The 16,342-nt window shown below is 35.8% G+C and overlaps 1 protein-coding gene across 2 annotated transcripts; it reads right to left on the reverse strand.

Moving 5' to 3' along the window:
• Nucleotides 1-1,066: 1,066 nt before the first annotated feature.
• LOC104214066 (uncharacterized) lies at nt 1,067-14,996 on the reverse strand. 2 transcript variants are annotated; one of them, XM_009763671.2, is made up of 7 exons: nt 14,607-14,996; nt 12,507-12,742; nt 8,248-8,923; nt 4,665-5,010; nt 4,391-4,485; nt 3,392-3,586; nt 1,067-2,027 (listed from the first exon to the last, which is right to left on the reverse strand). In XM_009763671.2, the coding sequence occupies exons 1-7, from the start codon at nt 14,787-14,789 to the stop codon at nt 1,275-1,277; spliced, it is 2,484 nt and encodes an 827-aa protein (XP_009761973.1). In that variant the 5' UTR covers nt 14,790-14,996; the 3' UTR covers nt 1,067-1,274. The 2 variants fall into 2 exon arrangements, with proteins under 2 accessions (XP_009761973.1, XP_009761972.1); XM_009763670.2 differs by having other exon boundaries at nt 4,391-4,497.
• Between the last annotated feature and the right edge of the window lie 1,346 nt (nt 14,997-16,342).

Raw genomic sequence — 16,342 nt, forward strand, 5'->3', positions numbered from 1 at the left:
TGTCTTTTTGATATTTATTATACAAACAAAGCAGGTGTAGACTTTTGAGTCGGTTAACCTAACGTCCATTGCTGGTTCTAGTAATTGACCTTTTGATGGTTGAGTACCCTTTGGGCTTGTTAACTTGAGCACTGTAATCCAACTTTTCAAATCTCTGTTCCAAGGGGTCTTTGGTTAGTTCAATTCACGGAACCCAGTTGGGAAGCTGATATTATTAATGGTATTAAGAAAAAAATAATTTTGAGTACTACCCAATGTTCTTTCCTTTCTGTTAACAATTTTTTTTCTTCATTTTGTAATTTTTCTTACTTTCTATATATTTGAAGGATCCATGCTTTTCTTTTCATGTAATACAAATTTTATTTGGAAAAAGATAGTCGAGAAATGTCCAAAATAACCAGAACAATCAGTTTAAAAACGGAACTTGCATTTAGGTTGCAAAAGGTCATTGGCTGCAAAGGAGTTGAATTTCACCATTTTCCTCGTCTTGTTCTACTTCGTCTTCTCAAATTCTTTTGTACTTGGATTCAAGCTTTATTTCTTGGCATCTCATGAATTTCTCTTTTAACTCTTTAATTCTCTTATTTCGTAATCGAAAATTAATTTTCGTTTTTTTGCTCTTACATAGGCAGGAGCGTAAAAATGTTATCAGGAATCGCTTTAATCACAGAAGTTAAACATTGAGGATGTAATAGACAAAGAGAACAACATAAATAGTCTCTGAAGTATGACGCTTACATGTGTTTTATAGTTTTCAAAAACTGAATTTGCAAGCTGAATTGTTGACAGTTTCTTGGAAAAAAAAATTCAGCTTCTGAGTTTCAATTAATCGAATCAAGTCATTTTTTTCTGTGACGACAACATCTCTCAATTTAACAGCAACCCGATGAAAAAATGACCAAAATAATCACTTGAGTTCATACGATCAACGTAGAGCTATTTTTCTTCTTACATCTTCTCCATGACTAACGAACAAAGCTTGTTTAGTTCTTGAACTGAACCTGTTGGGCTTCATAACTCAAGCTCTTCCTCATGGCAACTAAAGATGAACCATCGGACAACGACGACTCAAAGCACGAAGACTTATATTTAATTTGTTCCTTTACATGGTTGCCAGTTTTACAGCACCTGTGTGACTGAAACATGTGTAAAAATGTGTTTGCCTAGTTAAAGCACTAATGAAACAGCCATTAATCAATAACAAGATACACTGGGGACTTGCGTTGTTAAACAAACTGAATTGGAGAAGCTGCAAATTTACATTATTCCTTTTTTCACTGTTGTCCCCTCATCCTCTCAACTAAATTTCTCCCCTTCTCTTCTATGTGACGTGCCCTCTCTTCAAGTTTCTCCCCCATTTTTTTCCCCAAACCAAGCATCCTAGCCCTTCTCCCTATTCTTGCAGACTTTGTATCATCTTCTCCAGTAATTTGATTTTTTTCTTCAAGTAGTACCAGTTGTCGAGAAGGTGACTTGCATTCTATGTTCTCCTCTGTGCTCCTGAGGTGACCCACTTGCTGTTCCTCATGCTTCAATAACGGGGCTTTCAGTTCTTCTGAAGCCTGGTTACTTGTGATAGGCTGCGCTATAGGAACTGATAAGGATGCATGTGGATCTAATGACTTGCTTTGCAGTGCAGACCATCCAGCTTTTCTTGTCTTTTCTTGTTTGCCTTCGGCATTGCTAGTGGTACTTCCTGTATCTGGACTATGCGTAGGAACTGATAATAATGCCCGTGGATCCAATGACTTGCTTTGTTGATTAGCCCATCCTGTTCTTCCTGGATTTTCACTTTTGCTTTCACCATTACCACTGGTGCCTCCCCTATCAACTTCAGTGAATCGTGTTGCATCCCCAGGTTGGGAGCTGGATGCTTCTTGTCTGTTGGCATTATTACCTGCAGCTTCTCGATTAATCCATATAAATGGAGCAACTTGTCGGGGGACCCAGTCATCCTTTTCCGCCAACATGCAGGGGATGCATACACTTTCACAGTTTGGAAGTACCAGTGTTTCACGAATAGCAACCTGCATTAGTGATGATAGCATCAGCTAACCCTCTGAAGGAAATTTCACCCATGTTTTGAGATGAGCACTGGGAGTATTACGTACCATTTTAGCAAATAATGTTGGCTATGGGCTACAAAAAGAGAACAATATAATTGAAAACATTGCATACACTGCTCTGTTGAATTTAAAGTAGATCGAATTCATAAGTGATTGAGAACGAAACAAGTAAAAATGTTTAAATAACAACTTATCAAAGAGAAATGATCTAACGACAAACTAGTTACGCTGGCTTAGTGTATTCAGCTTACGCATTTCGTGTTGAAGGTTATAACCTGCCATCAATCTCTATCTTCTTGAATGAATGTTAGCAACTGAATCACTCCTGTCCCTCTACTCTCTGGATCTTAAACGACCTTTCTTCTACAGTTTCTGACTAGAATCTACTTATTCTGAGACCGATTTTGAAATACAGAAATTTCAGCAGACAATGTCTTTGGGGTCACATCGACTATGGAAGCTACAGCTACACAACACTAACGGAATCAGGAAGGAATAGGGTAAACATATGGGAAGTAGCACCTGGGCTCTTATGTGGAAAAGTTTGAAGAAGTGGAAGATACTCTCTTCCATAATTCAGTGCATTTTTCCAATTTTTGTATATTTTTGGATTCATATGAAATATCCATTTTTAAAACTGGCTATATTTTCGTGGGAAGGGACTCTTTTGTATAGAGTTAGGATTTGACATGGAGTCTATAATCAATCAACCATTATATCTTTTCATATGATGGTTGCTAAGTACTTTTTTCCAGTACTATCTATTTCCAAGACTTCCTCAAATCTTTTTTGAGTAAGAAGACTTTCTCAATATTCTAGAAATTTTAGTTCTATTGAAGACGCAATTAAGTAAATAAAAGTGTGTTCTTTCTAACAACTTAAGCTTTTAGATAAGATGGTCATACACTTCAACATGGTACCAGAGCAGAGCAGGCAGAGGTTCTGGTTCGAGTATCACCGCCACCCAATATCAAAACGAATGTCCACGTGCTTGGCTCATAAAAAAGAATCAAGCCCGCACGTGAGGGAGCGTATTGAAGACGTAATTAAGTAAAATAAAAGTGTGTTCTTTCAAACAGTTTAAGCTTTTAAATTTGATGGTCACACTTCAACAAGTTCCACAAGTTACCTTGCAATCTGTTGACCCACTAATATTACTCTGTCGCTAATGATCCCAGAAACCTTGACTGGCTGAAAATGGATTTAAAGCTAGCAAAGTGTTGTAACTATTAAGGTAATGAATTTCAATCTTAATCACCCCATAATTGGTTTTTAATCATGCTAGGTCAACGGAAAGGGGTTAAATGAGAAGAAGAGAATCTGACCTTAAATCGATTGATCAGGAACGAAGAAAGATGCCCGCTTGAGATCTTATGCTCCCCAACAAAAGAGTCCAAATGGAAATCTATATCGGGCATTGATGTGAATCCGAACCATATTTGATCTGAAGGTGGCGGCTTTATGTATAGCCTCATAGTTCCTTGAATGGATGCAACCCTAATCCCCAGTGAGAGTGAAACCTGGAGAGTTTAAAGATTCAATGTTTAGAATGCAAAAGAGCTTCTTCCGCAATTTGTTATAGTACAAGAAGTACAAGAAATAATATATTCAGAAATATTCAGAAACCAATAGTACTAATTTAGTATAGTGCACATTTTGATTGAGTTCATAAAATCTACAGGTTAACCTATATTTATGGAACCAAAAGAATATTAATAGTACTGGAATCAACCTCCTTTTCTGTGATCACCCCTTAAACCAGTCAGCGCAATGCTCAAACATGCTCCACTGTAATCAAATAAATTGCTGACACAGAATGGTCCAGATTTAAGGATTTGATGAGGAAATGGTCTCCTATGGCCACTTACAATTTGAATAGAAGAAAATAACCTTTTCAGATCTATAGTGCGTAAAAATGAAAATCTCTTGTAAAAAAAGCATAAAACAATCAAAACAAATTTGTAAAGCACTACAAAACCAATTAATCCCGATTTAATATAGTTGGCCGGGACAGTGTAGTGATTTTGTCCCTTCCCGCTTTTTTTGCCCTTCCCCAAAAACCGAAAAAGCGGGAATTAATTACTAATTGACGGAGTCGACCCTAAAATAGTTCGGCAAAACAAGATGTTGCAGAGATATTATTTTAACCCGTCACCAATCATATCCCGTCATCTCAATGTAACGAGCCTTGCGAGCTATCAAACTCTCTACCCTGTACCGAAGATAAGAACTGAAAATAGATAAACAAGGAATAAATGTGCCCCTCCACCCTATCTATACAAATAGAATAGCCCATTGTAACAAATAAAGGAATTGATACCAACCTGTGAAACCTGTTTCGCAACAGAATTAAAGATGGACTTCCACCTAGACACTTGAGGTGACTCACTTGGAATGATATTCGAGCTTCTCATCCCATCTGAAAATTCACCTGATTAATGCACCTCAATTACTATCTAATACAAACAATTCTACTTTTAAAATAGTGGAGTATTCCCCTATAGATAACTATACAAATAACCATTAAGTATGCCTAACCAAATTAACATATTATGATTGGAAATTCCAAATATTATAGAACATTAAAAAAAATAGTACCTTCGTTGGTTTGGTCAATCTTATCAACATTCCCTTCAGAATGTTTTCCTTTTCCAAACTGCTCAAATCCTTCTAGTAAATCTGGTTTGGCATCATGACTGGCAGCGGAATCTACATCTGGTTCGTCCCCTTCAGGAAAATCAAGGTCCTGAACTGCAACCCTTGTCTCGACATCCAAGATTGCACCACCAGAATACTGAAGATCAATTTCGAAGGCCCAAAACTCATTCATGTCTGAGGGAAGAACCCTCATTGCACGTATGTAGGGAGGAAGGTTACCAATATTAACGGCAGTACAGGTCACTTCACCTACGTAACTGGGAATTCGTATATTGGACAGCGTTCTCTACAAGTAAGAGCACACAGAATCATAGCTCAGTTAGATAAAGTAAATGTCCTTTTAATTTACTATAACAATGGAACATAAAATGTCAGAACAAAAAATACAAGCCTACGAAGCTTCAAATAAAGCATTAAAACAATTTCCTGCCATGATAACTTGAGTAGAAGAGAAGAAAATATCAACCATTCCAGACACAACTTTCTAAAACAGAAAGATTGTATTATAATGAATCAAATTCAGTTTTTACTCAAACACTTCCTGCTGACAAAACTCAATTGCCAATTTTCCAGCTACACAACTAATTACAAAAAGATGTTTATATGCTTGAAAACAATGGCGTAGCGCCGTAGCCAGGAATTCCGCCAGGGTGTTCCAACTTTAAACAGGTCAATAATATCTTTTGTCGATGAAATAGGAAAGTGTGGAGGTCAAAGATTAGGATAGTAGGTTAGGGAGTCTAGATTATTCATACCGGTAGTGTTAGTACGTACTCTCGCATTTGGTTGGTAGTAGGCTTAATTGAATACCTATCGTTTTTTTTTTTTTTACATTTCGATCATCTTACTATCTTGTCGAGTATTCTGTTTTTACATGTTTTTTCGGTGTTGTCCCGTCTTGTTTTCTTGTTATTATTGTGGTACCTATGCTTGCTTGAGCCGAGAGTCTATTGGAAACAGTCTCTCTACCTCTACAAAGATAGGGGTAAGGTCTGCGTCCACATTATCCTCCCCATACCCCACTATGTGGGATTATACTGGGTATGTTGTTGTTTCAATGGTGTACTAAAAATTTTAAATTAAATTATGCAATATTTGGCTAAACAATAAAAAAAAACTTTTAATAGAACTATAGGTTTATAAATCAAAATTAAAATAACAAAAAAACAACATTAGAAATTTTACTAATAAAAGTAAGCATAAAACCAAAGGAAAGAGAGAGTCGATAGGATTTATAGTTTGTAGAGAGCTTTTGTTAAGGAAATGTTTGTATAGCTTGACTTTTAAACTATAAAATTTATTTAAGAAATAAATTTTAGTTAAAATATTACTTTTAAGAATAGTTGTTTATTTCTACACAAATTTTAAGTTTTAAGAGTTATTTTATTAGCAAATTTTTTAGATTGAAAAACCAAATAGACCATACATGGTGGTCTCCGTTTAGTTTTGGCAAACAAAATGAGTATAACTTTGAACCCGTGAACATGTCACTTTAAACACCTTGAACCGCTGGATTGCCTCACTCAAGTGTGTTAAGTGTGTTCAAAATATAATATATAACCATATAAAGTAGTACTTAACTTATATGTGTGTGAGAATGCACGGGGAAAAATCTATTTTTTTCCAACAATGATACAATGAGCTCTATATATAATATATATTCTACTCCTACTACATATGGGACTAGGACATATTCTACTCCTACTACATATGTGACTAGGACTAGGACTGTTTACACATAACTATCTAACACTCCCCCTCAAGACGGTGCATACAAATCAGATGTACCGAGCTTGTTACATATGTAACTAATACGAGGACCAGTGAGTGACTTGGTGAAAATATCTACAAGCTGATCATTCGACATACAAGGCCACTAGACTCTCCCTGAGCAATAAAACCATGAGGTTGGCCGAAAGGTCGCCGGAAAATTTTGAAAATAGTGAGACTAAGCCGAATTCCACTACAAAATACGTTCTAAAACACCACCAGAAAACAGAAACTTTTCCGGAAATTATTGTTCACACCGGGAAGTCACTGTTCACGCCGAAAAAAGTACATTGTTTATGCCGAAAAAAATAAAAGCCGTCAGAATTTGATGTAATTTATATGGGCAGGCTCGGAATCACAGGACGAATAAGTTGTCTCGAAAAAGTTTTGTCAAAAAGTAGTCGGAATGGCTCACACGCATCGGAAAAGTTAATGTACCTCGCCGGAACCCTAGTTCTGGCGGCGTGGCCATGGAGGCGCGTGACTTTCGACCGGATTGATTAACTGGGGTTTCGTCACCTGACTTTTCTGAATAAGATGGTAGTATTGGTTTTCGCACAACACTTACCAATGAGGAGATAATGCAAATCAATCTTGAGTCGTCAACCGGAAAGACGCACGGTGACGGACTTTTCTGTTCAGATGGAACTGGAATTTCTAGGGTTTGGTCGCACAAGGGTTTCGAATATGATGGTAGTACTGGTATATGTACAGTACCATTGTAGTAGTGATGAACTCTGAAAACAAGACGAAGTTGCCAAAAATTTGCAAGGCGACGAGATCTTTCTTCCCGGATGTCACTGGAATGACGCATAGCGATAATTTTCTCACTGAAGCTCTGTTACCATGTGAGAATGTACGGGAGAAAAATCTATTTTTTTTAACAATGATACAATAAGCCCTATATATAATAAATATTCTACTCTTACTACATATGGGACTAGGACATATTTTACTCCTACTACATATAGGACTAGGACTATTTACACATAATTATCTAACAATATGCAATACAAAATTTTCGGCGAAGGGGGTGCGCTTGACCACCCTAGTTCTTGCGGCGCGTGGCCGTGGAGGCGCGTGACTTTCTGCCGGAGCGATTGACTAGGGTTTTGTCGCCTGACTTTTCCGAACAAGATGGTAGTGTTGGTTTTCGCACAACACTTACCGATGAGGAGATAATGCAAATCAATCTTGAGTCGTCAACCGGAAAGACTTTTCTGTTCAGATGAGACTGGAATTTCTGGGGTTTGGTCGCACAAGGGTTTCGGATCTGATGGTGGTACTGGTATATGCACAGTACCACTGTAGCAGTGATGATACTTGGGAACAAGACGAAGTTGCCGGAAAATTGCACGACGACAAGACCTTTATTCCCGTATGTCGCTGGAATGACGCATAACGATAATTTTCTCACTGAAGCTCTGATACCATGTGAGAATGTACGGGAGAAAAATCTATTTCTTTTAACAATGATACAATGAGCCCTATATATAATACATATTCTACTCCTACATCTGGGACTAGGACATATTCTACTCCTACATATAGGACTAGGACTATTTACACATAACTATCTAACAACATGCAATACAAAATTTTCGGCGAAGGGGGTGCGCTTGACTACCCTTGGCATAGGGTGGCTACGCCACTGCTTGAAAAGCAATACTTAGTAAATTATGACGCCAGTAAACCAAAAGCTTAAACCAAGATACATACATCTCCTAATGGAAAGGCAATAAAGATAACAAACCTGAATCCTGGCTTGCAAAGAGGTTCTCATCTGGTCATTTCTTTTGGCATCAAAAAACAAACGGGATATTAACAAATTCCAACAAAGGGTTCCTTCATCACCGAAAACCCTGTCATCAGAATCTGCATCAGAAGTAACAGACATTTGACTCCGGCTTCCTGATCCAGTAGAAGGCACTACAACATCCTTAGTAGAAAAATCAAGAGGCTTGCGTGTTGGAGCAAATTTAACACCACCACCAGCAAAAGCAAGGTCTTGGAAGGAATGAACTCTCTCACTTATCTTCCTTTCTTCATGGTCTGATGTTGAAATGAAGGTTCCCTTATTTTCCGGAGCACTCTTAGAAGCTTTCTTGCCAAGCTTTTTCAAAAATTGCCGAACTTTTGATGAGGAACCATCAAACTTACTTGATTTATCACCTAAATCAACACCAATGCTTGAATGTGGTTTCATAAATGAAGGATATCCTGCATTTAATGACATCAGGTAATTTTGAAACTCTATGTTCAACTTGGCAAACCACTTTAGTTTTTCTTTGTCCTTGCAGGATGCAAGACGAAGGGATTTGCACCATGCTTCCTTCTCCCAGCATGTCTCAAGATAAATGTAAAGTATTCTACTTCCTTCATATAAAGTTGATGCTCTGCTCTCTATTTTAATAGGATATCTTTTTGCCCTGTAAAATTGTACCAGATAACACCAATTGAAGCTGTAAGTTATTGTTATTAAATCTTGCATATTTGTCAATGAGATAATTAGACAAACCACTAACTTAACTAGATGCTAAAATCAATTTTAGAAAAAGATATGAGATTAACTTCTGCATAAAAAGTATACAGTATTACCTGCTCTAATGAAGTTAAATTTTTTCTTAATTGATAACACCTCTAATTGTGGGGTTTTGTACTCCAATTTTTCACAAACCACTTGAGAGAAAATGGAGCATTTCAATTATCCATGAATATATTTCATCAAAAAATTGTACATTGACTATATATTAAGGTCACTTATTTGTTGGAAATAACTTATTTCTCACACCTTTTGATAAACTCCACCTGGTATTTTGTTCTTTATATTGCCTTCCAATGACTTCTTAAAGCACACTAAGAAAATTGTTTTCCTTTATAAAGTGCTGCTGTAGAATGTGTTTTACCTGTTAGTAACTTATTTTTCACATGTCCTCTTTTACTGTGGGGAAGTGGTAACTCCATTTTCAGTTGCATTTTTTTGGATAAGGAACTCCATTTTCAATTATAGCCAAACTGATTAAATCTCACATGATACTTTTATCTATTACAATTTACAACTACTTTTCACATTGGGTACCAGTATTATTTATATTTCCTTTTTGTAAACCAAAATTGAATGTAAGTCTTTCCTTTTTTTTCAAGCTCTTCAGAAATAATGTCCAGTTTAGTAATAAGAAAGTCTTATCATATATATTATATTATACAAAAAAACTTAACTAGTTTTTTCAGAAGACAGAGGGAGCAAAAAGCGAGCTATCAACCTGCAGCCATTTCTTGGACTATCTGGAACGAAAGGAATAGAAAGTGTTTTGACGGGATATCAACTGCTGTCCAGTCTCTCAAAGCTGTTTGCCTAGTGTATTTATTTAGTTGGGCTTATCTAGCCCCTGTAGATTCTCCTGTTAGTTATCTAAACTTTGTTAGCTCCCTAGTACTAAGCTGATTTGTTTGCCTTTTTGTATTGGAGCTAACAATTTTCACTACTTTTGTAACTATCCAGCATCTTCTTGATGCCATCAATGAAACCAATTACTTCATCAAAAAAAAAAAAAAAAAGGAGCTATCAACCATGATAGGTAACGATTATAATATCTCAAAAATATCACCAAGTCAAATCAGGATATGCAGGGTTTTCACTTAGTTTTTACGCCCAAAAAGAAGCGGGACATGCACATGTATTGCAAGTCACATCTAAATCCTAGACGAAATGTAAGAAGGCAAAAGGAAGTACAGAAAGTTGCAAAGCATTTCGCCATTATGTAGCTTTTCGCTCCAAAGTGAGAGTCAAATAGCAAAACAAACAACAACGACCCAGTGAAATCCCACTAGTGGATTCTGGGGAGGGTAGTGCGTGCGCAGACCTTACCCCTACCCCGAGAGGTAGAAAGACTGTTTCCGATAGACCCTCGGCTCAAGAAAACGAAAAGAGGCAATATATCAGTACCATCAATAAAAACCATAGAAAAAATAACATCATTACAAGAACCAGAAAATAGATGAAAAGCAAAATAATAACCAGTAGATAAAGCCCAGCACTAAGAGAAACGAAAGAGTGGTGTGAACTCAACAATAACCACTAGCAATCTAAGACTAAATCCTATCAGACTAGCCTCACTCTGGAGCGCCGTAGAAAAAGTGAGAGTCAAATAGCTTCTTTATAAATTGAACAAGCTCCAAATTTCGAGGTAAGCACAACAGACGAACTAACAATCTAATTGACATCCACCAATCTATGGTGAATATGACAACACCTAGCACATAAAGTGAAAAGTTAATATGCTCTCATGGTCAACCACTTATTTTGAAACAGATTCAATATTGTCCAAAAAAAACTTGATTGTCCAATTTTGATCAGGAGAGGAGTAGGTCAAGCTCACCTAAAAGTTAGAAGACTAGTTTCTTGCAGCCCAAAATATTAGGGAAGCAAATTAGATTCTCTCTGCAATTGTTCTGCATAAATTTCTCCTGGGACATTACCAAATTATACACAGAAGTTCGTGCATTAAACAAATGAAAGCAGCCAACAGTCACATGAATCACCGGTATTCACGTAAGAGCAATAATAATCAGTATTTTAAGAAGTCACGGATGATGCAAGATTCAGTTGAATGGAGCTTAAAAGGTGCATGGAAAAAAGCAAGTGTTAAAATGCTAACTCATTTCTTTCTACCACAAGCATCAAAATTCAACCTTGAGTCTTCGTCACCCGGAAACCTCAATTCCATTTGCCATCTTCTCAAACAGCAAGGTAGCTAGATTACACCACATTCGTAACATAAGATATTATACCTCCTTAAACCAGCCAACCAATAAATATGTCATGTAACACCAATTTGCAGAGCAAAATAAGGTGTATGATATCTCCAGTGATACTTATGCAGAAAATTTAAAAAATGAATAAAAAAAGAAACATTACCCACAAATAGGAACCTAGACCTAAATATGGATGCATCAAGCTATCAACCCAATAAAAGAGAAAGATGGAGAGAGATAGAGCTGCCACTGGAACATTTCTTATGGTGCATAATGCAAGTCTGACATCCATCTTCAACCTAACTCAATGAAACCTAAGATTTTTCTAGGAAAAGGGAAGTCTATTATGGGCAAAAAGAGAGGTATGCTTACATTTGCCTAGGCGGCAAGAATTTACCAATCAACGTCTTGACGCTAGAGAAAAAGGGTATTTGGTTTTCTATCTTCTGTATACCATTTCTAATAAAATTCTTAGCTTTCTTATTAAATAAACTCTGCAGTTGTCCGAAAATCTCACAACCAGGATTTGAACTTCAAATACTATAATAAATTTTTTATTCTTTTACCAAATCCAGCACCAAATGACCAACCTACTTTCATCCAATGATGCTACAGAGATACATGTAGGCATATATGTGCAGATCAGCTTCCAACTACCATATTATTTCAAGCTCAGACAAAGAAGAATCTTTTGGTTCACCTTTATGTCTACTCTTGCTTTTGGTTCATCTTTTGTGCTTCTGGCACACAGTATGAAAACATAGCACATAATTCAACTACTTCTGCATACTTCTTTAAAAGAACTTTTAGCTTACTCATTTTGGAATAAAATCTGCAGATGCCCAAAAAAACTCCCAACCAGAAGTTGCACTTCAGATACTGTAAATCCAAAAGGTTTTAGTTTGGCTAAATAGCAAATACAAACCCACTTCCACTCTATGAAACAACAAAAATACATGTAGGCACATATGTGTGCTTCAGCTTTCAACAATCAGATTCAGACTACAAAGAATGCTTTGGGCTCATTTTTATGTCCACCCTATGCAGGCAGAATCACAGAGAAAAGGACATAGCCTATATCTCAATTACAGCTAGAGACTAGGGAGCTCTTTCAGATCTGAGCCTTCAATACTAAGTTATGTACTATATTCTCAAAATTGTTAGAAGAGGAATAGGAGTGCAATATAAATCTTGGCAATGTAGGGCCGCAGTCCAGCTTAAAAACACTTCAAAAGATAATAGTACTTCCAATATTACCATTTTCTAGAGGACAAGCTTGAAGCAGAAACAGCTGCTATAATGCAACCTTTGAGTAAAATTTCTACATGGGAACCATCTGACTCCGTTAGGACGAGATAATGATCCTTGATTTGGGCAAATTTCTGAGTAGGTGTAACCTCTAATAGCTCTTTCTTGGCCTTTTGCTGCTTCAAGGCTTTATCCGCAGGAAAAGCCTTTGGTATTCTTTCAGATTCTAGAACCCAGACTATCCCCTGGAAGACAGAACAGAAGCACAATACAATAAGTTGAAACAGATCGTGGGAAAATGTGAAAGGTACCTGAATAGATAAACAAAACTCAAATTTTACAGCACAACGTCAGCTTGTGGAGCAATTATCAGTTTATCCCCGAAAACACATACATCAGAACAAAATTGTGAAATAGAAACATTTTTATCAAGATATTATAAAATAACAAAATTGTGACAAAGAAATATCTTCTTAAAGTAAGAATAATATCCTAAACAGTCTGAAAAAGAAACATACTTCAAAATTATACCTTGAGCTTGAATATAACAGCAGATCTAAACTGATAATCTCTCTAGCACATCCTATCATGTTTCGCCACTGGAAATAATGATGTGATCTCCTCCCATTTTCTAGTAGAAAAGAGGCTTGAGGACCCGTGAGAAATTGATATCACTTGTAGGAGAACTATTATATTTTCTGAAGTTTCCTAAGATGTAATTTTCTACTAGAATCCTTTTTCAGTAATAGAACATTTAAATCCTCTCAAAGAACATGTGCAAAATACATACTTTGTATTCAATGTACAAGTACATATGTCATATAGAAGGTTCAGGGGCGGACGTTGGCTTTAAGACATGGGTTCAGCAGAACCCAGTATCATTGGCCTAAACTATATATATGTGTGTCAGGAAAAGCGTATTCAACACATACAGGCTCATGGAAAACATCCTATACTTGAGATAAGTGAGCACAAGAGCTTGTAATGAATGCTTTTATTAGTACTTGAAATAATCTTTATTACGCTTAATCCTTTGCCCCATTCTTTGAGATGCCTCCTTGCTGATCAAGGAACAAGGTTGCTCATGATAACCTTAGCTTTAAGGTGCTATCGTCAGTTCAGATAGGTCAAGTTCTTTCGATTGCTTTCTTTAGGCGGTCTTCCTTTATCTTTCCTAACATTGAGAGTGGATATGGTTTGAGATGAGAAAGGAGCATTGGCCGAACACAATGAATGAATAAGAAATTAACAACAAAGGGAATCAATGATTCTTATTCGACCGAGTCCTAGATAGAAAGATGTAGATTACACACTCGAAGTAAGCCTATGGGTTGTTTCGGAGCTTGCTAAGAAATCCACTAGATATGTACAAAAACTAAATTTAGAAGTCAGTTACTAGCACTTGAGGTCACTGTCCTAGAAGCCGGAATCCATAAAGTTCAAATTTTAGATCCGCCTCTTAGAAGGTAGTGATGTAAATCACTAGCCTTAAGTCTTATCTACATGTATATCCAAATAGACTACAAATACCATATTCAAAATACATCTATCTACTAATACATCCAATTACTCAAATTACATTCTATCAATGTCCCTAATAGAAAACAATAGGTTAATAGCCACGCAAAACACACACACACAAATGAGGTCAGGAAATTACACTTCCTTTGTTCCAAAATGTCCGACACTTCTCATTTCCCGAAATTCAAACTAATTGCACTTTGACTAGCAATTTGAAATGCATTTATTCACTACTTAGATAAGGGAAGACTAGCTACTTATATACTTCTCATATAGTTTCCAAATACCTAACTTTTAGTTTTAGCGAAGAGTTTGAGTTAAATACACTATCGGTGTAAAAAAAGTTATATACTATCATATCACGTTTACCTATAATATCTCACTTTTTCTGAAAGCTTACCTGTAAATATTCTTGGATGACCTGATAGCGTAATTTTTTTTATCTTTTTACAATAACAGTGTATATTGCTTAAACTCTTATATAGATGAATTGATCTAGTAAATTTAGCTTCCATATTGACTCTCTGCAAACCAATTATACATGATATAATTGAGCAGCATAAACATTAAGGAAGTAAAATGACATGCCTGCTTTTGGTGCAAAGAGAAATCGAAGTCCTCAAGAGAAGATAGCGAGCCGTCCGGTTTTGCTTTATCGACTTCACGAGCCACTCTACGGTTCAACCAGCGAATCAAAAGCACCACTCCCACAGCTTCCACTGCAAGGACAGTTACAGCTCCCAGAACAAACACTATAAAGAGCAGCAACATTTCTTTTTCTTTCTCCAAAATGAACAAGCACTACGATTACGCTCTGTCACAAATCCATTTTTACAGAAATATTTTTGACCAAGATGAAGAGTGGATTTGAGAGAAAAAGAGAATATAGGTCACCCGTAATTAATTACGGTTTAACTAGTTAAATGAAATTCGCGGATAAAAGTACTGTTATATGTGTTCCAAGCAAAGTGGCTGACCAACCTCTGACCCAAACGCGTTTGAAGAATTTTCTGTAGTTCTTTTTTGCGATCAAATTGAAGTATTTTCATAAGTCATAAAATAGTCTATTTGAAAAAATTAAATAGTATACTGTTGAAAAAGACATATTTTGGGATTTTTCCGGTTATTGTAATAAAAAATTAACCCAAATCCACCTAATTTCTTAACTAAAATTAGCTGGCGTGTATATATATATAATTATGTATAGTCAACGTATACTTTATATATACCGGCTAGAAAAAGTAAAATCTGACGGGCTATTTATGTAACAATCCCTATTTAATTCCACCGGTGTGGTCCATGCTTGGTTCCATTGTATGTAAAGATTTTTACATTCCTATACACTGTATGAAACTATATTGCCTTCTCTACTCAAGTTTTACTATAATTACATTTTATATACCCAATTATCATTTATGTACATTTTAAGAGAATTAATGATAATAATTAGTGTCCTAAAATTATTCTAACATATCTTCCACTCCCCCACGTTTCTCTCTCCACATCTCATCCCCCTTCTCACGTATCTTGCACTCACCCACGATTCCACCATTGACAACCATTAAAAAGCTTTGAAGCTTTGAATTTGAATTTGAGTTTTCAAAACAACATTATTTGTTTGAATTGGATGTTGTTGCAAAGAATTGAGAATTCTCTCTACGTCTCTCTATCTCTCAATCCCTAATTTCAGTAATGTAAAGCAAAGGAAAAGAGAGTAGCAATTCTACCATTGACAGCCATTAAAAAGCTTTGAAGCTTTGACTTCGAATTTGGGTTTTCAAAAATCATTATTTGTTTGGATTGGGTGTTGTTGCAAACAATTGAGAATATAGTTTGGAGTTTATACCTCAATTTTGAGGGGTTTTGGTGAAGATTAGACTTGGTTTTGGCTGAATTTCAGATTGAAACTCGAAGAAGAAGAAGAAGAAGAAGATATGGTATACATTATATTTACGAAACTGTAGTAAAATTATAGAATAATTGTATTTTGTTGTTTATATATTTTTCTTTTATTTATTTAACTATTGTATGAAAGTTGAACAACATTGTATTAAAATTATATTTAAGTTGTATGATATTGTAGTTGTATATAATTGAGTAGAAATAATGTATGAAATCGTAGATAAGTTGTATAATATATAATTAGTTGTATGAAATTTGTTTTTATTATGTATAAATTAGATACAAAATATACAAAAGACATATTGTATAAATTTTGTATTTAAGTTGTATTTAACTGGGTAGAAATAATGTATGAAAGTTGTAGATAAGTTGTATAATGTATATAATTAGTTGTATGGAATTTATTTTTACTATGTATAAAT

This window comes from Nicotiana sylvestris, chromosome 6 (assembly GCF_000393655.2).
Source record: "Nicotiana sylvestris chromosome 6, ASM39365v2, whole genome shotgun sequence".
Taxonomy (NCBI): domain Eukaryota; kingdom Viridiplantae; phylum Streptophyta; class Magnoliopsida; order Solanales; family Solanaceae; genus Nicotiana; species Nicotiana sylvestris.

Excerpts from the sequence above, each read along its gene's own strand:
- LOC104214066 (XM_009763670.2), bottom strand. The coding sequence starts at position 14,789 with ATGTTGCTGCTCTTTATAGTGTTTGTTCTGGGAGCTGTAACTGTCCTT. Across the intron at positions 12,743-14,606 it reads TCTCTTTGCACCAAAAGCAG|GGGATAGTCTGGGTTCTAGA; the intron begins GCATGTCATTTT and ends TCTGTCTTCCAG. Across the intron at positions 5,011-8,247 it reads CTTTGCAAGCCAGGATTCAG|AGAACGCTGTCCAATATACG; the intron begins GTTTGTTATCTT and ends TCTTACTTGTAG.